The following is a 26,176-nucleotide window of genomic DNA, read 5'->3' as shown; positions in this document are numbered from 1 at the left end:
AAAGTCAACAACCCATGAATGATGATGATGAGGATGATGATGATGATGAGGATGATGAGGATGATGAGGATGATGCACTAAAGTGGCAATACACTGTAGCTACATAATATTATACTTAACTTTTGGTTTTGATAATATTTAATAAAATGCAATTTTTGTGGGTTATAATAGTTAATTAAAACTAAAATCATAAAAATAAAAAAAAATCAAATTTTTGTTAATTGAAATAAAATTAAATACATCTAAAACTGAAATAAAAACTACATTAAATAGCACTGGTTTAGTCAACTAAAATCTAGAACTAAATCCATAAAGCAATTTTTGTTACTTGAAATAAAATAAACTTTAACTGAAATAAAATAAAATAAAATATGAAAACCTGATTTTTTTACATTTTATTCCAGCTAGTTATGAAGGCAGTTTCCTTTTTCATTTAGTTAATCCTGATGTACTGTACTAAATTAAATAAAACTGAAATAAAACATTTAAAACTATATAGACATACTTTAAAAAAAATTACAAAAACAACTAAATTAATTCAAAATATTAATAAAAACTATAATAGTATCTCAATGAAACTGAAATAACCTCCCCGTGATGAGAAACCATATTTATTTCATTATATTTTTAATTAAAATATTTTCTTACATTTTTTGTAATTTTGTTATGTGCTCTTGTCTTTTTTATTCGTTTTTGTTTTTTATATTTACTCACTATTTAGGTTTCATTTATTTTTATATCAGTTTCAGTTTTAGTTTAGTTTAGCTTTTATTTATTTTAGTGACAGCTAGTTATTGTAGTGCTTCAACTAAAACTAAAATGTAAACTGAAATAAGTTCTACATATAATATTTATATATTTTGTTCAGCTTTATTTTAACAATGATAACTGTGATGTGAACACTCACTACTGTAATCACGATCAGTGAACATGTCAACACTAGCAAACTCCTGAAACAAGTCAAAGAAAAACGACTTCTGAGCTCTTTCTCTGTCAGTATGTGCATTTCTTTGCTCCGGCAAAAGCACCTTCCGAAATGGGACACCACTCAAACTCAGACGCTGGAACGTTACGCCACTGCAACTCAGTTTAGATTGAAAAATGCACCGTCAGCGCATCGCCCACTTTCTTCCCCTTGAGAGACATCGCCTGAGGCTGAACTCATTATGGCACCTGCGTGAATGAATGAATGAATGACAAGATGCTTTAATCAGACTCTTGACTGCAGTCTAATCCACTTCTCTGATTAATCTGGCCAAGAACTGACCATCTAGAAAGGAAGGAGTGTAGATTACTTTGTTTAGGAGCAGGAATATCTGAAACAGTTGATGCCACAATAACAAAAAAAATAATTTTGGTCTGTGAACAAGAGAAATTTGCAAACAGTAAGGAGTTGCATTATTTTTGAACAAAGTCTTTTCTGCTCACCAATGCTGCATTAAAAAAAGTCAAAGATCAAGTAAAAACAGTAATATTCTGAAATATTGTTACAGTGTAAAATAGCTTTCTATGTGAATATCTGTGATTATTTAGTACACATACCTTCACTGAGAAGTGTAATTTATTTCTGTGATGTGCAGCTGTATTTTCAGCATCATTACTCCAGTCTTCAGTGTCACATGATCTTCAGAAATCATTCTAATATGCTGCTTTGCTGCTCAAGAAACATTGCTTATAATTATCAATGTTAAAAACAGTTGTGCTGCAGAATATTTTTTGTGGAAACCATGATGCATGTTATTTTTCAAGACTCTTTAAAGAAAAGAAAGTTCTAAAGAACAGCATTTATTTGAAACAGAAACACTTCATTCTGTTACAAATACCTCCAAAGACCACCATGATTATTTAGTACACATACCTTCACTGACCCCCACACTTCATTCTGTTATGAATGTGGCGTAAGTCTATTTGTTTGAGAATTTCATATCATCAAGTCTTCAGTTTTCTCACAACATAATTAACCTGTTTTCCTCTTTTGATTAATATGCTCGGCATGAATTATTAATCAGACTAATGCTGCTATTTCACAGACGGCTTTCCTCACATCACACTGCTAGCGTGCAGCTCCCTTAAAACTCATTCATATTTCAGTATGTTTACTGTGAACATGCAAATTCTTTAATGCATCCGTTTATTAGAGAAAATGTGTTTTCATCACCAGGACAACAGACGATGTTCCCCGTATGTTTTCACAGAGCACAAAACTGCTGAGGAATCACGCAAGATGCAGTCAGTTACATAAAAATGTAGATTAGGTCATTTGAATCTGAAAACTGTGAACAACTGCGAGTTCCTCAGACTAGTTCTCAAGACTCAGTCTTAACATATTGACTACATTTATACAGCCGGCCACCCTGGTCTTTAATAACATTCTCAAAATATTACCACAAAAACATTTTAATTGCATATTTGAAACATTACTACTTACTAATTGTTTCAGACATTCAGATAACATTCAAAAGTAACATTCCCATTTAAAGTAACACTCAAAATTAACATTCCAATTTAAAAGCAACTTTCAAATGTAACACTCCCATTCCAAACTAGCATTCAAAAGCAACGTTTAAAAGTAACACTTCCATTCAAAAGTAACATTCCCATCTAAAGTAACACTCAATTAACATTCCGATTTAAAGGCAACATTCAAAAGTAACACTCTTATTCAAAAATAACATTTAAAAGTAACATTCATATAACCAAGAAAAATGTTTTAAAAACATAAAAAGAAAAACCTGGAAACTGTAAACGTTCAGGGAATATTCAGAAATGTGAAATGGGAAGATTAGCAAAAGGTTCTTTTGAACTTTGCCAATTTTTACTAAATCTTCAAAGCACAGCCAATGATCACAACGCGATTTGCATTAAATGTAATATTCTGCCTGTCTTGTTCCTGTCAGTTCTCCATCTGTGACCGTGTGCCCTGCATTTACAGTACGAGGTAATGTGTTGCCAAGACTTATCGATCGCAAACCTCCAGCTGACACTTCATCAGGATGTCTCATTAAGCTTCGCCCCCACTTTGGCCTTTTCCTCCTCTCCTCAACACCGCCACACTGAGCCAAAAAGATGCCATTAGATCTGTTCCACGAGAGCATCTGACCTCTCAAACCCACTTCAACAACGAGCAGGAAATGATGGGCTTGACAAATGACACATGAAAAGAATGACTCCTGTGGTTTCAATTTTCAATATCTGCACAGCAAAAGACCTCTTGGAGCAGCCAGAGCAACAATAAACCCCTCAAAATCATATTTGGTCCATGTGCAATATTTCTTAAGGGCAACTGAAATGGGACTTATATATGTATATTGTTGATTCACTCTTCAGCTGCATTGTTTGAGGGCATCAAAAGACTTCAAAATGTTTTAAAATAACATGAAATTACATTTGCAACTGAAAAAGTCAATTATCTGACATTTTTTTTTTTTTTTTTTTTTTTTTTGCATGAGACAAGATATTGAAGCTGAAAAAGTGATGCTTTGCTACATTTTGAACTTAGATCAATTTGGAACAACATGCATTGATAAATCATCCACAATAAGATCTTCACAATCAAATCAAAACATTCAAAGGTAACATTCTCATTCAAAGGTAACAATCCCATTCAAAAGCAGCACTCAAAAGTAACATTCCATTGGAACAACGTGCACTGATGAATCATTCACAATAAGACTAGGAACATGAATTAAGAAAGTTAACACTGGTTTCATGTTGACTTTCAAATTTGCATGGATATGTACTGATATTACCATGAATTGCATTTACTTCTAATGATATGTGCTAAATAAGACCAGATGCATGTATTAATTAAGTAAACAGGGTTGACTTGACGAGCATAATGAATTGCTTTATCTATAGCCAACAGACCTTTATCTCTCATGAAAGATATTCCCACAGTGAATATTGGGAATGCCAGAATGTGGGATGAGATTTACATGAGAATACTGGAAGTGTTACTGGTCACTGAACCGTTTCAGGAGTGTTTATCATCTTCGGTTACCTTGCTGTGAGCGTAGACCACAGATCCCAAGAGCTTCCAGGTTCCCCCGCGGCGATCCATGCGGATCATCCGGAGAATCTGGAGGAACCGGAGACTCCTGATGGCAGAGGTGGCGAACACATTCCCCTGTGTTCCAGCGGCCAAAACCGAGATCGAGGCGATCAGCACCATGATGTCTGAAAAATACAACAGCAACTGATCAAGCTAAATATACAGGCATATAGAATATTAATGTGATAGGAAATATGCAAATTTACATGCATTTGACAAGTGACTTCATGCATACAGGCATGCGTTTCATCTCTGTGTAGATAGAGGTACAATAAAAGAGGTACAGTAAAAATTTTGAAATATTATTACAATTTAAAACACCTGTTTTCTATGTGAATATCTGTTAAAATGTAATTTATTCCTGTGATCAAAACTGAATTTTCAGCATCATAACTCCAGTCTTCAGTGTCACATGATCTTCAGAAATAATTCTAATATGCTGATTTGCTGCTCAAGAAATATTTCTGGTTATTTTTAATGCTGAAAACAGTTTTGTGGAAACTCTGATACATTTTATTTTTAGGGATTCTTTTACGCATAGAAAGCATTTATTTGATTTATTAGTCTTTACTGTCCCGTGTTGAGCATTTAAATGCATCCTTGATGAAAAAATGACTTTGGATATACTTTGACTATTTTCACCCAGAAATTGATATTAAATTTCATAAATGATTAAAAGCAGCAAAACAGCAAGTGCATTAATTTTTGAAGCAAAAATACTAAAATAGCATTTTCCTGTAAAAAAATCATTTTGCCGTGTAGCTTGGCAGGCCTTTAGAAATCCTCACCGATAACACAGAAAGGTTTCCGGGCGAATTTTAACCTTCCCCTCCATCCTCTGTATCGACAGCAACATCCTGCAGACCAGATCCTTACGATGTATTCCACTCCGAAAACCACAATGGTTACAATTTCCTACAAACACACAGACAGACGTCATGTTAGCATGAGATCAATGCACACGTGTTAAATCAGTACCTCTGTGATATTACATACCAGGATGTAGAGAGCATCTTCTGAGCTCTTCTCATATTCTCTGATGGTGGAGAACACGGACAGAACCAGACAGGAGAAAACCAGCAGAAAACTGAAATGACAAGAGAAAAACCAGTTTACCTGATGTGCATTGCATTTGCATGTGCTTTATGCAAAATAAAAACAAATGCATGCATTAATATAGGAAATAGACCTGATTTGATTGGCATAATGAATTGCTTTATCTAAAGCTGATCAGGTTGCGCCTTATAAGGTCTTCAAAAGGAATTGTCCAGCAAACAGAGACAAAAAGCAAGTGTATAGGTGTAATCTCTCCTTCAAATGCCACATTAAAGTGGGTAATTGCATTGCTGACACTGTTTTTCTCATCATCTCTCTGTCAGCGTGAGCATGCTGCGGTTCCTCAACAAACTCTAAGAATCCTGCAGGAAGTGCTGAGCTGGCTGCTAACGGCACTCATCCGCAGACATGAGGAATAGCGGGATATCAGGCTTGAGCTAGCACACGCTAGCCCTCCGCGTGACCACATTACACAAACTATTTACTGACACAAACATTGTTATTCTCATAACACACCGACCCAGGCAGTAAATTCTACAGAGTGATGTGTTTTTATATTTCACCTAACGCAGTGTCAAAAAATGCAGCTATCAACTACTACAGAAAAATAACAGCTGATCTAAACTGACAACTCACCTTTAGAGAAAGCAACAACACAACAAACAACACAAAAAAATAATACATCATTAACAAAATAAAAAAATAAAAAAACAAATAAAACAACATCATAAAAAAAAAAAAAATCATTTCATAAAAAAAAAAAAAAAATGATACTGCTGTATGCACAGGTGGATTTTACAAAAATTATTATACTAAATTTACAATAATAATATGATTTAAATATATTAAATACATTATAAAATATATTACATATAAATAAATTACACATATAATACAAACAATTAGTAAAAAACAATATATATCTATATATGTTCATATACTGCAATGTAATAATATAATTAATGATTATATACATGCACATACACATGTATATACATAAAACAATAATATATAAAATAATTTATATATATATATATATATATATATATATATATATATATATATTGATTTCAGGTTCAACAAAATTTATTCAAAATTAATAAAAAATAAAAAAAAATAAAAAATAAAAAAATAAACAAAAACAAAAAATATACATATATATACATATAATAAAAAAGGGAAAAAAAATAATATTGTAGCAAAATTATTAATTTGACTTCCATGTATTATTTTAATGCATTTTGAGTATTTTGGTTCATTTTAGTACAGGCTCGCTTTTTCTTCACTTGTCTTTAACATCATAATAGAAGAATCTCATTTTCTCTGCAAGGTCATGTTAGAGGTTCATGGAAAGGTAAAAAGTAATATTCACACAGGTTTAGTAACAGTGATTGATAGTGATGACACTGTACTGATAAATGACACTCTTGCGTCTTGATCTCTCTGTTTGCACAGCAACATAATTTCAGTCAGTAAAGAGCAGGAGAAAGAGTCTGTCGACAGTCACGGTGCAGTAATGCTTCCCAGCGGGCATGTAAAGTGTAACTGGACTTATTAACGTACGTGCGGACGCAATGTAACGCTCTGCTGGCCACGTGTGCAAAGATACAGCGCGTCGACTCACAGAGCTTTCTGCCTCTTTAGCTCTATCTTCACACTCACAAACATCTTTGTCAGCACTTTCTCCTAATGAATATCAAGGGGGAACATGAGCTTGGACTGTTCTGTGTTTAACGAGGATTAATTAGCTGGTGATTAGATGAAAAGAACAAGCAAAAGCAAGCACTAACAAACGCAGATACAGAGGAACACAACAGAGAGAAAGGCAAGAGCAGGGGCGTTTCTAGGATTTTCATTTTAGGGGGGCTCAGCCCCCAATAAGGGTATGATTAAAAAAAAATATATTATTTGACTATTAGGGTAGGGTTGTATACTACTAACCTTATTGTAAACCACTATTCCATTGTATTCCCTGTATTTCATATATGGGAGTAGAAGTACTGACTGAGCCATATACAACACTGTAAAAAAAAGAAAAAAAAAAGAAAAAAAAAAGAAAAAAAAAAATTTAGATGTGCCCAGTCACTAGAAAATTTAATATATATAAATATATATATATATATATATATATATATTTTTACAATGGAGACTTCCTGATTCATTATTAGGACATTCATGTTTATCCTTTGATGATACCACTGCTTTTTCTCATGAAATGTACGTGGAAATTGGCAGACAATTAAAACAACATAAGGGTTCAATGACTGCAGTGAATCTTGGGAACACAGTGGTACTGTGTGTGAGAGGCTGTCTACGTTCTATTCTCACCTGACTTGCTCATTTGCAGACCTACTCTCGCACGACAAGAAAAAAAAGTAATGTGGTATATCCATCTACAATGAAATATAAATTATTATTATTTTTTTTTTTTTAGCTTTTTAGCCTTTATAATCAACAATACAGTTGGTTATACATCAAGTCACCCCCTGAAAATTTATTTCATTTCAAATCATTTAACTAACCAGCTAATATTCATTAAGAATACAGACAAAACATGTATTAATGCAATTGTCTATTGGCAATATGTTTAATCTATTCTATATTTATTTCTATTTATTAAAAATAACAACATGAATTATCAATTTGCCACTTCTATAAATCAATTACTTAAAAAAAAAGCCCTTTACTCTATTCGTCTCTTACTCTAATATATGTATCATGATACACTAATGATTAATTATTACTTAATTCAAAATTATATTTAATAATACAAAACAAAATAACTCCACATGATGTTTCTCTCTCTGTGCCCTTTAGTGCTTTCAGACAATGATGTGTTTCTTTAATCATTTCTGTGCATGGCTGCATAATGTAATGCCAAAATACACAATAATAAAGTAAATTAAAATAAATTATGATCGTTTTCTAAAGTACGTTTTCATGGGTGTTAATCGCTTCATTTTTGTTGGAAGAAAAAAAAACAACTATCACACTGTGATGAGGGCTGAAGGTGAACGCAGCGAAGACGTATTGGTATTGGATGAGAAACCGAACTGTGTATTGGTCCAGTAAAATTTATGTAAACTGCAATTACAAGAACTGCACCAATGCAGATGTCATATCATAGCAATCTATCAATAAATGCACACACACACACACACATACACACCTTGTACTCTCTGATGTTCGCTCTGATCGGCGCCCTGCGGATTGAAAAACGCGCTGAATCCATGCAGACTCAGATCAGGGGAGGAGCCGAAACTTGACGCAGCATGCGGCCGTTTCAAATGAGTTTTTAAAGGGGACTGAAGCGATCACAAATTAATTAATCAAATTATTTTTTAGGGGGCCTAAAAAGGGCCTAGTGACGCCCCTGGACGAGAGACAGGGTTTTGGGACATTCAGTGGAACAGCCAATCAGAGCGTTTGTGTGGGAATTAAATATGTTTTCTCTGTCTTTGTTGCCAGGCAAACTTTTCAGTGTAGGGATCATAAGGTGTTATTGTTAACTAAAACTGAAACTAAAACCATGAAAACTAAATGAAATAAAATAATGATAAAATATTATATATAAAATGTATAAATATTTTAAAAATAGTTTTTATTTATTACAACTATTTGAAAACCTGTAATCTGAGGGTGCCAAAAAAAAAAAAAAATTTAAAAATTTCAAACCTGAGAAAATCATCTTTAAAGTTGTCCAAATGAAGTTCTTAGCAATGCATATTACTAATCAAAAATTATGTTTTGATATATTTACGGTAGGAAATTTACAAAATCTTTAATGGAACAGGATCTTTACTTAATATCCTAATGATTTTTGTCGTGAAAGAAAAATTGATCATTTTAACCCATACAATGTATTGTTGTCTATTGCTACAAATATACCTGTGCTACTGATGACTGCTTCTGTGCTCCAGGGACACATATAAACATTAAACACTGACTAGACAGCCAGAACATCAAAGAGACAGAAAGAAACTACTTATAATCATACAAAACTACCTAGCAACCACCAAGATCATCTTAGCAACTTCATGTCATGCCTGACAGCACACATTAAACATGATAAAAATCAATATAAAACGACGCCTTTCTGCCATGGCTTTTTGCTTTATTGTTATTCCGCGTGAGAGAAACTAAACTCTGACTTTAGCCCAGAAGATTGAAGATCTTTACTCGGGGTCATTTTCTCAGAAGTCTCTATTTGCTCCATAATTTCAGTGATTTTTCTAAAAGAAACAATTGATCTGGTTTGACATTTTTGGTAACACTTTACAAGGTCTCTTTTGTTAACATTAATGCATTAGTAAATATAATCTAACAATGTTTGTTAACAAAAATGCAATTGTTCATTGTTAATTCAAAGTGCATTAACTAATGTCAAAAGACACAACTTTGATTTTTAAAAATGCAAGTACATTTTGAAATTAACTAACAATGAATTCACTTGAACTAACGAGGTGTTACCATGATTTTTCTGTCAAATGCATGATCATAAGATCGTATTGTTTGAAGTTTGAGCTGTTTACCATATTTCACAGATGTATTTAAAATCCTACCCCTTTCATTCCAAGAAAAGTCTGGCGATATGAAGGAATTTTGTGTGCTGAGTTTTCATTGAATTTTGCATTGCATTTTGTTGTTTTTACAGTTAACGAAACATATCAACAATAACTTTCTGCCAGGATATTATCTATTTTTCTATCCAGTTTTTTCTTACTGTTGATAAAATGCACAGTTAGTGATTAAAAACAACAAAAACGTCTCCTCTATCAAGAAAACTCCCCTTCACTCTTCTGTCTTCACACACACTGATTCTGCTGCGTCTGTAACATCCTGCATGTTCAGAATCAAACATCTGATTTCAAAGCGGGTCTGCTGTCGTACGGCTCGTGTTACTGAGTCCAGTCGCGTCTCTCCGGTCCTGCAAACAGCCTCTGTCCAGTGGATTAGATGACAAGACTACAGCTCTAATTATAGATTATCGACTCCGAACAAAACACACACTCTCTGCTCCTGCTGAGAACACGAGGAACGGGAATCTTTCTGTGTACGGGACATTCTTCCAGCGGGACATTCAGTGAGTTTAATGTGTGCATTAACACTAAACATGGATTTCCATCCCATGTGTGCTTTATGCTGGTTAGAGTCAGTCTAACTTGTGAATACGCATGAGATTTGGTCAACATGATCTTTCTGATTTACCTGGTCATCCAAAACACAACATATGATGTGACAGCAATACTGGACTTTTGAAAAACTAACTATTAATTGTATGAGCATAGTTTATTTAGTCAAGGTTTATCACACACACTGAAAAAAAAAAAAAAAAAACATTTCCAAAAAATCTATTTTATTGCGAATATAAGTAAGCCTGTATTTTGTCTTGCTGCAATGGCAGATTTTTACACTTGTTTATACTGATGTAGCAGGGTTATTGTAGTTTAACTTAAAAAAAAAAAAAATTGTTACTTTAAACAAAATAAATATTAACTTAAACAAAATGTAAAACAAAATTAACTTAATTTATATTGTACTAAAATAATTAAAAGTCAAACTAAAATAAACAAATATATATATTTAAAATGGAAACATAAAAACTAGTTCAAAATATTAATAAAAAAAAAACATTAACATGCAAAACATACATATTATAGATGCATCCTCTGAAAAGACTTAATATTTCATCGATTGTGGCTTCTCAAGTACATTTATTGAAAATGTATTGAAATTTAGATGTTTAAACTGGACAACAAGGCGTTAAAGACTTCAGACACACCACACATACTGTATATGAAGTAGTGTCTGAAACCGTAGTGTAATAACTGTGGTGTGAAATGTTATTTATTTAGCATTTTTCTGTATGCACCGGGGGTCTGAGAGTAATGCAATTTCGATTCTCTGTATGAATGTACTGTACATGTGGAAGAATTGACAATAAAGCAGACTTGACTTGACTTGAGATGCTTTTATCCAAAGCAACTTACAGTGCATTCAGGCTATGCATTTTTTTTTTACCAGTATGTGTGTTCCCTGGGAATTAAACCCACAACCTTTTGCACTGCTAACGTAATGCTCTACCACTGAGCCACAGGAACGTGTGATTTTCTTTCTTAATAGCACACAGAACATCCCATGATGGTTTCCTTGAGATAATCGAACTGTCCCTCACAGGAAGCTGCTGTATATCCGTTCGTTCACACTAATGGATGCACACACATGCGTTTCCTCATCTACGGCTCTCATCCTCATCCTAATCCGTAGATCTCTGATTCACAATAAATCAGCCAGACATGAAGGAGAAATCAGGAGAGAGAAACTACATTTCCATTTCCTGAATGAACCAGCAGTGATTACAGGGAACCAAAACACACATCGCTTTCAGTGCAAAGAAATGCATGACTACTCACAACGCATCATGCAAATGTGCAAATGTAATGAGAGATTTTTAAACTTAAGTCTTAATAATCTTTAATCATTTCCCAAAAAAAATCACAGTTCTAGATGCCGTTTGCTACATCAATTTGAAGCATTTCAATGCACTGAAACCACACACATACACAGGTTTAAGTGCGCTCATTAAACCTCCTGTGTTAATGTTTCTTTCCTAATTTACTGTTTGCTTCTAGAGTCGCAGTCCTGATGCTCCCGGACCTGATTACAGTAATTACAGCTGCTCATAACGAGGCGCTGCCGCTCCCCACAACCCTCTGAAGACCTGTGAATATAATCAAATCCTCAAATATAAACCGCAGCAGTTTGCTGAAGACGCTGAAACACAGCTGAGTAGAACATACACATAGATATCACAAAAACAAAAAAAAAAATAATAGAAAAATAGTGATATAAAAACACTCTATAAAAACACACTATATACACACACACACAGCGTCTCCCCCAGCACCTCATTATATATCATGTACATGTGATTACACGACTTAAAACAGAAGACCAGGGAAGACCTGCAGCAATATTCACTCACAGATCAGCACTTTGGACTTCTTAGGAGTTAAAACTTAAGTTAAAAACTCGTATAATGCATAATCTAATTTGCCTTGAAAATGTGAAACAGATGAGTTCATTGCAACGGAAAACCTAAACTAAACTCCTCAAAAACAAGTTATTGATGTCAAACATCACTTTGGTGTTTATAATTTTGAACAGTACAGTTACAGGGGGGTAAAATGGGGTAAAAGTACACAAAAGCACCAGTCTTCAGTGTCACATGATCTTCAGAAATCATTCTAATATGCTGATTTGCTGCTCAAGAAACATTTCTGATTATTATCAGTGTTGAAATCAGTAATATTTTTTGTGGAAACTGTCATACATTTTATTTTTCAGGATTCACAGATGAACTGAAAGTTCAAAAGAACAGCATTTATTTGAAATAGAAATATTTTGATAAATTTTACATTTCTTAAACATACTGTAACCTTTGATCAATTTCGTGTATCTTACAGTGTTAAAAAATGGATCATTTCAGTCTGATCTGAACAGAGAGAGGCTGCAAAACTGATATAAGACTGAATGTATGACTATATCTGATGCAAGAAACCATAAATAACATTGTAAGTAAAATGCTAAAAATAAAATGAAATGCAAAAAAAGATGATCTGACCTCTTCTGTTCTACCTGCATAATAAACAGAGAGCATTATAGTGTGGAATCAGCAGCAAGAGCTAAACAGTTTTAACAAGAACACAAGCACTGTGAACAATCGATGGTGTCACAGGTGCATTTCCACCTACTCGCTCGTGACCCTCACACACACACACACACACACACACACACACACACACACACACACACACACACACACACACACACACACACACCCAGTGTGTGTGGGACAGCGACTGAAAACACTCTAATAACACGTGACAGCACTCATTACAACAGTCCTTTCTGAAGTGTGAAGGTGGTTAGAGAAGCATGTGATGCACTCATCTGCATACCGCTGTCTTAAAGCGACAGTACACCTACAAACAATCATTTACTGAGCACTAAAGGATCAGTTTTGAAGAACGAATGCATTTTAGCATACAAGCCTGATGTGATATCAATAAGTCATACGGACTACTTCTAAGACATTGTAGAATATTTATGGCTATGTTTTTCACCATGCTTTTTAATTGCATGAACATCCAGCTATACTTCTGTAATCCACTGAAGATGGACTAGACATCCACCGGACATGAGAGTGAGTTTTTCTTTTTTAGTGATCTCTATCATCTTACTTACACACACTCATCAGATGGTGTGTGTGTGTGTGTGTGTGTGTGTGTGTGTGTGTGTGTGTGTGTGTGTGTGTGTGAGTTCAGTAAGACTATAAAACTGAATCTGGAAGCTGAAGGTCCTGAGGGTTTCTCAGTCGACCAATCTGTCAAAACTCTTTCTTTCGCTCGGTTGGTCGGTCAGGGGGGTCGGTCGTGCGAGAGAGAGAGAGAGAGAGAGAGAGAGAGAGAGAGAGAGAGAGAGAGAGAGAGAGAGAGAGAGAGAGAGAGAGAGAGAGAGAGAGAGAGAGAGAAAGAGAGAGAGAGAGAGATGGACACACCAGTGAAGAGGGCAAGTGTTCAGGACGGGACACACCCAACTGAAAGAGATAGAACCAATACATAACTATTGTTCAAACACACACACACACACACACACACACACACACACACACACACACACACACACACACACACACACACACACACACACTAATGACGACACAAAAATAAATAATAATAATAACATCACCATATTTAAAAGGATATTATATATACAGATATTATTATTATTATTATTATTATTTATACAATATGCTATTAATAAGACTACTATTTTTATATATAATTACATAATAATTAATATTAATTCTAATTATAAAACACTAAATAATAAATTTCCATAAACAAAAAAAATACATAATATCAATACTGTATATGTACTACTCGAAACACTCACAATGCTTTGTTTTCTATTCATTCTGCTCTGTTATAGTCTATAATTCTACATTAATGCTCACCTTTAAGATAAACTACAGACACATCAGCCAATGAGAGAATGAACCATCAAAAACACAAAGTGCAGAAGAAGAAAATGTCTGAAAGAAAACACTAAGAAATACATAATATCATTTTAATAAAAAATCTCCTTAAAATACCATCAAAAACACAAAGTGCAGAAGAAGAAAATGTCTGAAAGTAAACCCTCAGAGGGACGCAGAGGATGTTTGTGATCTTCACACAGGTCAGGATGTTCTGAGACACACCGGTGTGTGTGTGTGTGTGTGTGTGTGTGTGTGTGTGCTTTATGAGCATGTTAGGACAGTGTGCTTGACTGATGCTTTTATTAGTGCTGTGACACACATGCTGCAATAAATATAGTTAATAAACTACTAAACCGACCCTGATGAGCTTCTAATGGGTCATGAAAGCAACAGACCTATATACAGAGTTATAAATACAGATAAACATTGTTTGGCTCAATTAAATTACATTAAATATTGTGAAAAGCAAGAGGATAATGAGATGACTGATCATACAAAACTCCAGGGCTTTATTATCTGTTTCTTGCTGACACAATCATGCATGTCATCTTTCATTCAGCTGATCTATGTAAATGTATGTAAATTAAATGATGACGAAGGCATTCAGTAATAAACACATGCATACATATAAACACTCAAATATGATTTATTCCCACAGTGTGGAGGTATCAAAATTCAATACTTTCAACTTAAACTCCCTCATTAAACCACCTGCTTTTTTCATCTAAATTGACCAAATAAAAATACCGAAGGACAGATGGCTAGATACCAACACACGCACACACACACCAAAATGCCACACACACACACACACACACACACACACACACACACACACACACACACACACACACACAAACACACACACACACACACACACACACACATTCACAGGTTTTATTCTGTACAAGCTGTACATTCTATTGCCCGACACCTAACCCTACCCCTTACAGGAAACTTTGTGCATTTTTACTTTCTCAGAAAAACTCATTCTGTATGGTTTATAAGCGTTTTGAAAAATGGGGACATGGGTTATGTCCTCATAAGTCACCCTCTCCTTGTAATACCTGTGTCATACCCATGTCATTATACAATGTTGTGTGTCTGAATATGTCACAAAAACACACACACACACACACACACCACACACACACACACACACACAAATACACACACACACACACACACACACACACATAATAAAATGCATTGCGTACAGCTTGTCAAACACCTCAAACCTACAAAACAAAACCAAAGATCAGTGTTTGCTCAAGAACAATCAAGATCTGACAAATTTTTCCAGTCCAATCAGCTCCCGATGGATAAAATACAATTTCATCTCAGTGAATATCCAGTTTCACTCAAAAATATATAATTTTACAAAGGGAAAATGGGTTGCAAAATGTAAACTTCTTTTTATGTTGGCTTCATCTCAGGCTGTTGTGACTGAAATAGCAGCTTTCAGTGCAATTCAACCCATGAAACAGCAACAGAAAAAGGTCTTCATTTATGCAGTTATGTGATGTTTTTCCCTCTTACTTGACGATTGTTCCTTGACCCACAAAACTGGGCTTTACCTCCCTGACTGACAGACAGAGTGATACTGAAGACACAGTCCTCTAAATCACTTTAAATGTCCCACAACCTGCAGCCAGACTGACATTTCCCTTTAACTACACAGAAATGAGTTCACCTCTAAATGTAACACTACCAGACCAATTTTGAAATAATTAAAATGTTTAATGTTTTTGAAAGAAGTCTCTTCTGCTCACCAAGTCTGCATATATTCGATCAAAATGCATCAAATTTTTAAAAATATTATTAAAGTTTAAAATAGCTGTTTTCTATATGAATCTATGTTAAAATGTAATTTATTTCTGTGATGTGCAGCTGTATTTTCAGCATAATATTTTTATTCAAAATTATCAAATTAACTCAATAAATCATTCAAAAATCACAATTTCATAATCAAGAAACATTTCTGATTGTTAGCAATGTTGACAAATACAAATATGGGGTTTGGAGATTTTTGTTGTAAAAAATCAATACTTTTATTCATCAAGGATGCATTAAATTGCTCAAAAGTAAGGACATTGATAATGTTACAAAAGTTTTCTATTTCAAATAAATGCTGCTCTTTTTAACTTTCTATTCATCTGTGAAACCTTCAAAAATAAAATGCATCACAGTTTTCACAAAAAATTGAGCAGCACAACTGTTTTCAACATTGATAATAATAATAAATGTTTCTTGAGCAGCAGATCATCATATTAGAATGATTTCTGAAGATCATGTGACACTGAAGACTGGAGTAATGATGCTGAAAATACAGCTGCACATCACAGAAATAAATTACAGTTTAACACATATTCACATAGAAAACAGTTATTTTAAATTGTAAAAATATTTACAATTTTTTTTACTGTTTTTGATATAAATGCAGTTTTGGTGAGCAGAATAGACTTCATTTTTAAAATATATATATTAAAAAAAAATCTTAATTATTCCAAATCATTTTGGCCAAGCTTTTCTACAAATGAACAGCTGAAACATGAAAAAAAGCTATTCTGATGCAAAGAAAATGGAAAGAGTGGAACAAAAAAGCTCATAGTTGGTTATCAATGAATAATGATTATATTTGAGTCTATTCATTACACAAATCTATTATATTACATCAGAAGACCTGGACTGACATTCACATCCACACTAAAAGCTTGAACTGATTCTTTGGTCACTATAAACCAATGCTTCAGCTCATCAGAAAGTGCATATTTATGAGGTGCGTCTCCTTCATCAGTGTAATGGTGTGGCACACTAACAGCTCCATATAAACCAGCCGAAGTGCCTCATGAATCAGACTGTGTTCATCTGGTGCAGGGCCGAATGCCCGGACGCGTCTCTGTCGGCCTGAAACCATGCTGCTTTTTTCACAGCAAACTTAAACGTTGGTGCCTGATTCACACCTGAGCTGAGAGCACACACACACACACACACACACACACACACACACACACACACACACACACACAGTCTACCTGGCTCTGTAATGATGGGTATTAATCAGAAAACTGCTGATGCTGGTTACAGAAAGACAGCAGCGACCAAAAGGCAACATAAGACATGAGTTTTATAACACAATGTCGTCACATGAGAGACGTGTGTATCATATATATATATATCTGTTCTCAGAGTGTTCTCACTCACACAATATAGCTTTATCTCCTTTTGGTGAGTAAATGAAGACTGCATAAAATTGCATCTTTTCCACAAATGTTAGTGAAGACTAAAACTGTAAAAACGGGGAAACTACACTGCATAAAATGACGGTAATGTTAATGGTTAAAATATTATAAAAACACTGCAGTAAAAACCTAATAAGTGGTTAATGGTAAGTTTCCATACAGTGAGAAAGTGTAACAAATCTAATGGGACATCTAATGGGAATTTTACAATAAAATATTGACTTTGGAAGTTAAGTAAAATTGACAACATCTTATTTTTTTTTTTTGACAATTTCCTTTGTGACTGCTTACAACTGATTTTTTTTTTTTTTTTTTTTGAGTTTCTTCTTATTTTTATCTCATCAGTTATATACATTAGGTTTGATTTTTTTATGTTTTTAATTTAATGTCTAATGCATTATGTTATGGTGTTTTGTATGTACCTTCTATAATAGTATATAATTCAACATGTAATGAACTTTAATTCATCAAGTGGTTTTCTCTTTATCATCTGTGTTTTAAGGTAGCTTTATGGTAGCAGTATATTATAAAAGGTACAAAGCACATATTAAAAATAAAGCAAAATAACTAAATAAATATATACATTTTAAACTCATTTTTTACTGTAAATTTATGTTCAACCTGCAACACTTAAAATGAAGCTATCATATTTTTCATGGTAAAGTTCTAGCAACCATAGCTAAAAAATGTAACAGCTTCAATTGCATATGTTTGTGAAATACTCACATCAGGACTCTCATCGTTTAACTTTACTGCATGTTATTTGGTGAACATCAGCACCTCTAAAACACAGTGTCAGCGGCAGTTTTGAGTCATTTATTTATTTAACTCATCCTCTCTGGTTTCCAGACTGTCTACTACGATTAGCAGGTTTTGCTGACTTGAGCTTGTTACTCTGCAGTTTTCTGCCAACGTGGAAACATAGTGGTTCAGACACATCTGCAGTTTAAATACATTTAAAAAAAAACACCTTACTATTGACTACAGTCCTGTTCCTACTGCCAAATCAACACATAATGTGCTTCTAGTTTAAAATATAGCATTAAGTACAGCATTTTTATACATAGCGTCCCAAAGCAGCTGAACAGATTTGACTGAGACTAAGACGACTGTGGCATGGAAAGAAAGCTTTGGAGGACCATGAAGAAACTAATCCTGTATCTACACCCACACGGCTGCTAATGTAACCAGATACAATCCAGATGCTCAGGATCCATGATAACATCGACTAATGAGTCCATTGTTTAATTAAATATAATTATGATAAAAGTAAACCAGAAAACGGGAAACAAGTTCATCAGATAGGAAGATAAAAACTGCATATATGGAGAAATGGGGAAAAAATGATTAATTTTCAGTTGTGAAGACAAAAAGATAATAAAACAGATGCCTAAAAAGGCAATATGATGTCAGGTAAATAAAGACTGTGATTTTATTACAGTCCTGAATAAAAAGTTTAATATGCACTATTAATTTAATTTTACCATTAATTAAGAGAATTAAGAACACCATTAAGAGTCAATGTTGCTGTTTTGGGCTGGTTGAGGTGGTATTTTTGATATGTTTTAACTCCCAAAAATTTTACTTAAAAAAAAGAAAAGAAATCACAACAATTTCCAAAATGCACCAAACAGATGAGTATTGTTATAAACACTGGTGACCAACGCAACAACTTTTAAGTGAAAAAAGTTATTATTTGTGTATCATTTCTGGAAATAATCACTCAAAACCTGAGGTGCCTGGGATCAATCAGTCCCAAACTGGAAAAACTGAAAATAAAAAGAATAAAATGTGCTAATTGAAAAAAAACTAGTTGATAAATGATGGAATCCAATTTGCGGTAATAATACTCTCTCCAGGTCAAAATACCGTAACAACTAGTATGATGATTGTGCATCATTCTCTAACTATAAATGATCTTTCTTTCCATTCTTTCTGTATCTAATGACCTAGTGTCAGAGTTTTAAATGTGAACTGAGTGTAAATGCAGTTCCTGCTCATGCATCTGTGTCTCAGGACTGCTGTGAGATTCACGGGAGCTGTTCACATGCCGCGGTGCTGAAACCAGCGCCTCACATTGCCTTCAATGAGCCGCTGACTCACGCTTAATTGAGTGAGATTAGACGCGGTCGGAGGGTAATGCTGTGAAGATACACGCACTGGTATCACCGTACGCTTCAAAACAGGGTCGCTGGTGAGCACGTCTACATCTGCAGCTGATATCACCAAACATGCAGTAAATACATCATTAAACTTTAATACAACCCACAACGGTACACGATACATTAATCATGGTGCAGATAATCACTCAGGACCACAAAGTAATGCCACAGTATATGATTGTAATGGTGATTTGAATCACGGAAACTGAGCATATGCATACTTTCTGATTCAGTTCTTGATTAAACAGTGTTTTTACAGCATGTTTCGGTGATTGCAGACATTTGTTTGTCATTCTGCCTTCTGTGTTTCGCTCCGATGTTGATCACGGGTTAATAATACAGTACGAGTTACAAAAGATCCAGATCCAGGATGTGGAGAGAATGAGAAACAACGTGAGCTCTGGACAAGCGAAAACAAGGGAATGTGAAACTAAATCTCTTACAGGCTTAAAATGCACCTCTAAATGACATTCGGTTGGATTTCTTCAGCTTGTAACAAGAGTCTTCAATCCCAACACATTGTGAGCATGAAATCTGAGCATGAAACGATTCTCCGGGTAAATAATAACTATCAATATCACAAAACAAGCTTTCAGAGTGATATAATGAACCACCAAAAAGGCACTCAGAATCATATTCTGTTGATAAAACGATCTGCCAATTAAACATCTGTAACTGTGTTAGATTCAAAACAGAAGCACGGAAGACGACAGCTTCAGTTTGTGATGATTCATTTCACCTGGATACTAACTGAAATATTAATACCATTAAAAGCTTTAAGGCATCTTCTCAGACAGATATAATGACCAAGCAGAAGGAAAATGCGCCATCTTCTATTGCTAAAAATGCATGAAATGCACAACAAGTGTTCATTCAGAAGAACAAGATCATCAATTACATTAAAAAAAAAACATAATGACACATATCAGTACAAAAACCAACTATTCACATAAATAAATCTTAATACAAACCATTCAAATAAATAAACAATTCATCAAAACCAATAAAAGAGACATACAATAATCTAGCAGAAGAAATGTCACATCTTCTTCTATTAATACAGAAGATCAATCCTGCAACTCTATAAAGATGACAAACATTTAAACGCTTTTCCACAAGGAACAGAAGCCAAAAGAACATTACGCCTCAACACAATGATCATGAAAGGGTTCTCTGGGCAGATCTGGCTCTAAACTGAACAATTAATACCATTAAAAAAGCTTTAATCTTCTTAGAATGACATAATAAGCAACCAGAAGGAACGGCACCATCTTCTGTCAAAAATAACTTCTGTCAAACGCATGAAATGCATCAGATGACACTTCATTGCTGTGTACCACTCCTTATCTGTTAAGAACAAGAGCCTAGTCCCAAACAGAATGATTCACTGCAATTTAAGAGGTTACTTTGGGTGGCTAACAAGGCTTCTTTAAACTATCTGAGGAAAAGTCACATCATCTTCTACACTATATCAACTGTAAACATGACAAACATGAAACGCTTAAAGAATCTTCTTTGAATGATATAATAAGCAACCAGAAAGAAAATTGTCTATTGCTAAAACACATGCAAAGTAAAAAACAACAACAACAATGTCCCAAACAGAATGATTCATTGCGTTATAAAAGTTTTTTTGGGTAGATATGATTCTGAATCCAACTATTCATATAAACAAGCAAAAGAAAAGTCACATCATCTTCTACTACAGTACATCAATCCTGCCACTCAATGTGTTAAACGTGAAGCACTTCTCCAAAAGGAAAAGAAGCATGAAAGGGATCTTTTGGGCAGATCTGGCTCTAAACATATCTATTAATATCATTACCATTATTGCTATTGCTATTGCTTTAATCTTCTTAGAATGATATAATGAGCAACCAAAGGAGCTGCACCATCTTCTATTATGATAACTTGTGTAAAATGCATGACATGCACAACAGAAATGCAGCAGATAATAATTCACTGTCAACCCTTTACCATGAAGAACAGGAGCCTAAAGTCACAAACAGAACGATTCACTGCAGTATATGAATAATTCTTTGTGCAGATATCCATTTAAACAAAGTATTTTAAGAGAAACAGAATAAAGAGAGGAAAAGTCACATCATGTTCTATCACTAGAACAATCCTGCCACGCTGTAAGCGTGAAGTGCTTCTCAAGAAACACAAGAGGATGTCAATGAAAGGGTTCTTTGGGCAGGTCTGGCTCTAATCTGAACTATTCATATTAAAGAAACACCAAGGATCCATCCCTTTGTTCGACTGATATAAAGGCGAAACAGAAAGCATCCCGTCTTCTGTCGCCACCCTGTAAACATCTCATCAAGTGCGCGCACGAAAGCGAGAGGATGCCAGTGAAGCTCCAGAAGCTCTTTGTTGTGATGGTACTCACACGTAAGCGTGGTAGATGAACGCCCATCCGCGAGGTCTCTCCAGAACATTGTAGAGGAAATTCTGCAGGCGTCGGTAGAACGCGTTGCGCTTCGGCGGCCTCTTCCCGGAGATGCTGGAGCGCTGTTTGCTCAAGATGCTGCCGCGCTTCGTCGCCTCCGCGCCCGCGATCAGCAGCGCGCCGTCTCGGCTCGATTCCGTGGCGCCCGCCTCCAGTCCCACGAAGCCCACCTTCAGCTTCTTCTCGGCCTGCGGCGCGGGATACACGCCGCCGTTGCGGGATTTCTGCACCATGCTGGAGATGCTGCTGTCGTCATGGAGATCCGCTGCTGCTGATGCTGCGGTTCTTCCGCCCTTCACCAGGTGCGAGCATCACTGCGCGGCGCTGAGGAACGAGAAGCCAATAGCGACGCGAAGACGATCTGCAGCCTCTCTCTCTCTCTCTCTCTCTCTCTCTCTCTCTTTCTCTCTCACACACACACTCACTCTCACTCTCTCTCTTTACACAGGTTTACCTCTCCCTGGAGAACTAGTTTTGGTGTTGCGAATGTAATTAGTCCTGTTTGGGTTTCCAAGGCGAGCATCTTACAGGCATTATCGATTCTTGTTTTTGTTCTGAATCCCGTTTTAATAGATAAATAACCTTTCTGTATTGCCCATAACAGCCTTCAGACTAGCATTACCGGCTTAGGCTGAATTAAACGATTATTATTATTATTTGAGGTAAGCAACGTTTGATTATTATTATTTATTTTTTATTTATTCATTTTTTTATTGATTATTATATTTATTTATTTCAGTTTGCATTTTTATTGCATGACCTGTTCGGGTTTCAAAAGCAAGCATCATACACGTCCTTATAGCCATCATCGATTTTTGTTTTTGTTCTGAATCCAGATTTAATAGATAATGCCCTTTCTGTAATCACCTGTAATTGTTTAATTAGCTGGTTTAAATTGGTCACCACTGCTTGATTCCAAAACCCTCTAAAACCATTTCATTCATTATTCAATCATTATTTATAATATTTATTCATTATTTTACAGCAGAAAAGGAATGCTTTTATTTTTTCAGTTTGCTCTTATATTGCATGGCCTGTTTGGGGTTTTCAAAGGCAAGCATCATACACTGACTTTATAGCCAGAAGTAATGTTTGTTTGCAAATCCAGGTTTAATAAATGCCCTCTCTGTAATTGCTTATGATGGTTTTATTAGCTGGTCACCCCTGCTTGATCTCAAAACACTCTAAAACCAGATTTATTCAGTAAAATATCTGTAAGAATAAGTTAAAAATGTTTATGTATATGTCTGGCAATTTATTGCACATTTAAATTGTTAGGCCTGATCTGTTAGCTGAATTGATGGTGTTATATCCATGTTCAGTCTTAAAGACCATTCACCATAAAAGATCCATATAAGAAAATCAAACTATTAGTCTCAAATTTAAACATACACACACACACACACACACATACGCGTGCTTTCCTGAATGCCAAGATCATGGTTTTTATATGTAATTTTAATTTTTATTTATTTATTTGCGTGTGTGTGTCATCGCTCAAGATCATTTCAAAAATACAAAGATAATTGTTGATTTTTTTTTTTTTTTTTTTTTTTCTTAAAATTATTGATTTTGTATTTTAATTCACAAAAAAATAAAATGCTTTTCTGAACACCAAGATCATGGGTTCAATTCCCAGCAAAGTTCACATGCATTAACTGATAAAAAAATTTACACCTTAATTGAAACACATATTTCTTGTGATAAAAGCATGTTAAATGCTTTAATGTAAATACCTTCAGATGCTATTTTTGGTCTGTGTATCTGTTTTAACCGTGAAATTCGTGGGTCAAACTGACCTGTTAACATCATAATTGTAATAAAAAATATAATAAATGTTATTATAATAAATGCGTGTCCCACAACACCCCAGACCCTAAATGAGAAGTTTCAAGAAAAACATTATTTAATAACTGTGGGTCAAACTCAACTGGAATATAATCTGATGGTTAAAGACCAATACGTTTAATTCTGATGGCCAGCGCACATCTTCACATAGACTTGAAGGTTAATACTGGTTTGATCAGATCACTTACAGTAACTGTGAGCCACTGTGATGCAGAACTTACCCAATAACAGAGAGTTCAGATGATCTAAAGGCAGATGCATCATTCTCTCATGGCCTTCTATATTTAACAGCATCTTCACTGCAGCTTCATTCCAGACATTCATCTCAGTCATCGACTCCTCAACAACCTCAGAACAATTTATCTATTACTGAAAACTTGCCTAACAAACCTTATCTACCCTCTAACTATCCCTCCTCCTGTTTTTTCCCATCTATTAATGAAAACTTTGCCTAACAACCTAAGTGTCTGCCTCGTGATGAATTGTTTGTTGTTTTCCTTAAGTGTCTGCCAAATGAATAAATGTATACTGGAGTTCTCTGAGAATGGAAACTGTAATATTCTTAATTGACAAAAATAATAAATAATGTAAAATGCAAGTATAATGCCAAAATTGAAAATATATCAAAAAAGTGAAAGAAATATATATTAATTAATATGCTGTATACACACACACACACACACACACACACACACACACACACACACACACACACATACAATATGGACAAAGTATTGAGACACCCCCTTGTAATGAACAGGTTTGACTACTTTAGTAATTTCCATGAGTTCAAATCTTAATGTTTAAGCATATAATGATATTCTAAGGAATTGGTGGCTTTTAATTTTATAGCAACAGTTTGGACAGGACCCTTTTCTATTCTAACATGACAGTGCCTCTGTGTATAAAGCAAGGTTAAAAAAGAAATGTGACTTTAAATGCTGACCTTCAGCCAAAAACACCAATGATTTGTACATACAAAAGTATTGGAACACCCTCTTCTTTAGAACAGAAAAACGCACTTCCAAAAATTCATCTAAAAAAAAATAAAAATAACACATCTATTCAAAAATTTTATTAACATCTCAAAACAAACAGTACCCATTGAGGAAATAAATGTCTCCATCAAGAAATTAGTTTAAAGATACCATTTATTATAAAAACACAATAAAGACATTGAATCCATCTGAAAATTCTGTTGAGGATAAAAACACAATAAAGCCATTGCGGCCCTCGATGTTAATTTAATGTTGAGGATAAAAAAACAACAAAAACACACAGTAACTCAAAAATAATTTAATCTGCAGACCAGTCAAGTTAATACACAAACAATCAATTCTTCATACCAGTCAAGTTCTGACTCAATCAATCATTTCTTTAATTCACAAATTCGGGATTCTGCAGACCAGTCAAGTTCTGACTCAATCAATCATTTCTTTCTGGCACCATCATGAAAAAACACAAAACCAAACTTTTCCAAAAAAACTATAAAAAACAAAAATCACAAAAATACCAATAAAATCATAATAAACATATATTAATATTGGTATTCATGGAAATTACTAAAGCAGTCAAACCAGGGGGTGTCCCAATACTTTTGTGTATATAATGAAATGAACAAAACTATAAACCAGATGTTTCAAAATGATTTGCCTGCTTAGATGTTTAGGTTTTTCAGGGTGAAATGTGATTTAGACTGACTTTGAATGGTCCAGTTCAATCTAATGCATGTCAAAATCACATTGTCATCTGCTCTTCTCTGCACTGTTGAATAGTGATGGTTAGAGGTGAGCTGGTGTCTCACACTGGGGAATATGACGGTATTGACGTATTATTGATCACGATCTGAGCTCTCTGTGGAAACCAATGGCCCAGCAGCACATTCACTTCCCGCGAGAGAAAGCCAAGAATCACGAGGAATTCAACAAACCAAACATTTGTGTTCTGACGAGCACTAAGGGGACCGTAAAGAAAACAGGGCCAGAAAAGCTTATTTATCAACAAAACGGCTGCGATAATTCATCAATATCTGAGCGTGTTTGTCGGGATGGAGGAGATGAAGAACGAAGGCAGCGCTGCTTTTCATCGCTTCTGGGTTGCGTTGCCATGACAACATCTCAGCTAACAATGAGTTCAGGTTGTGTTCATCATCTTTACAGTACAGACGGCTAACAGCGATTCTCCTATGATGACAGGAGAAACATAACGTCATCAATCATAAAACATCCTCAGATTCTCAGATTCAGCAAACACTGCTGATGGACATGAAATACTTACCATTTGCATTTTTATTAAATTACTGTCCTTTAATGTATATATACA

At 34.7% G+C, this 26,176-nt stretch overlaps 1 protein-coding gene across 3 annotated transcripts in view; it reads right to left on the bottom strand.

Moving 5' to 3' along the window:
- The window catches only part of LOC109054232 (potassium voltage-gated channel subfamily KQT member 2-like), a 43,435-nt gene extending 20,770 nt beyond the window's left edge, over positions 1 to 22,665 (bottom strand). For 2 of the 3 annotated variants that reach the window (XM_042726685.1, XM_042726687.1), the window contains exons 1-4: positions 21,947 to 22,663; positions 5,048 to 5,138; positions 4,840 to 4,966; positions 4,001 to 4,176 (exon numbers count right to left, since the gene is read on the bottom strand). In XM_042726685.1, coding sequence (XP_042582619.1) covers positions 4,001 to 4,176; positions 4,840 to 4,966; positions 5,048 to 5,138; positions 21,947 to 22,239 — 687 coding nt within the window. In that variant the 5' untranslated portion in view covers positions 22,240 to 22,663. Of the gene's footprint in view, positions 1 to 4,000; positions 4,177 to 4,839; positions 4,967 to 5,047; positions 5,139 to 21,946 lie in introns of all 3 variants that reach the window. The other variant, XM_042726686.1, reaches the window with a different exon arrangement.
- Between the last annotated feature and the right edge of the window lie 3,511 nt (positions 22,666 to 26,176).

Source organism: Cyprinus carpio, chromosome B6, assembly GCF_018340385.1.
Source record: "Cyprinus carpio isolate SPL01 chromosome B6, ASM1834038v1, whole genome shotgun sequence".
Taxonomy (NCBI): Eukaryota; Metazoa; Chordata; class Actinopteri; order Cypriniformes; family Cyprinidae; genus Cyprinus; species Cyprinus carpio.
This window is presented reverse-complemented; position numbering and strand designations above follow the sequence as displayed.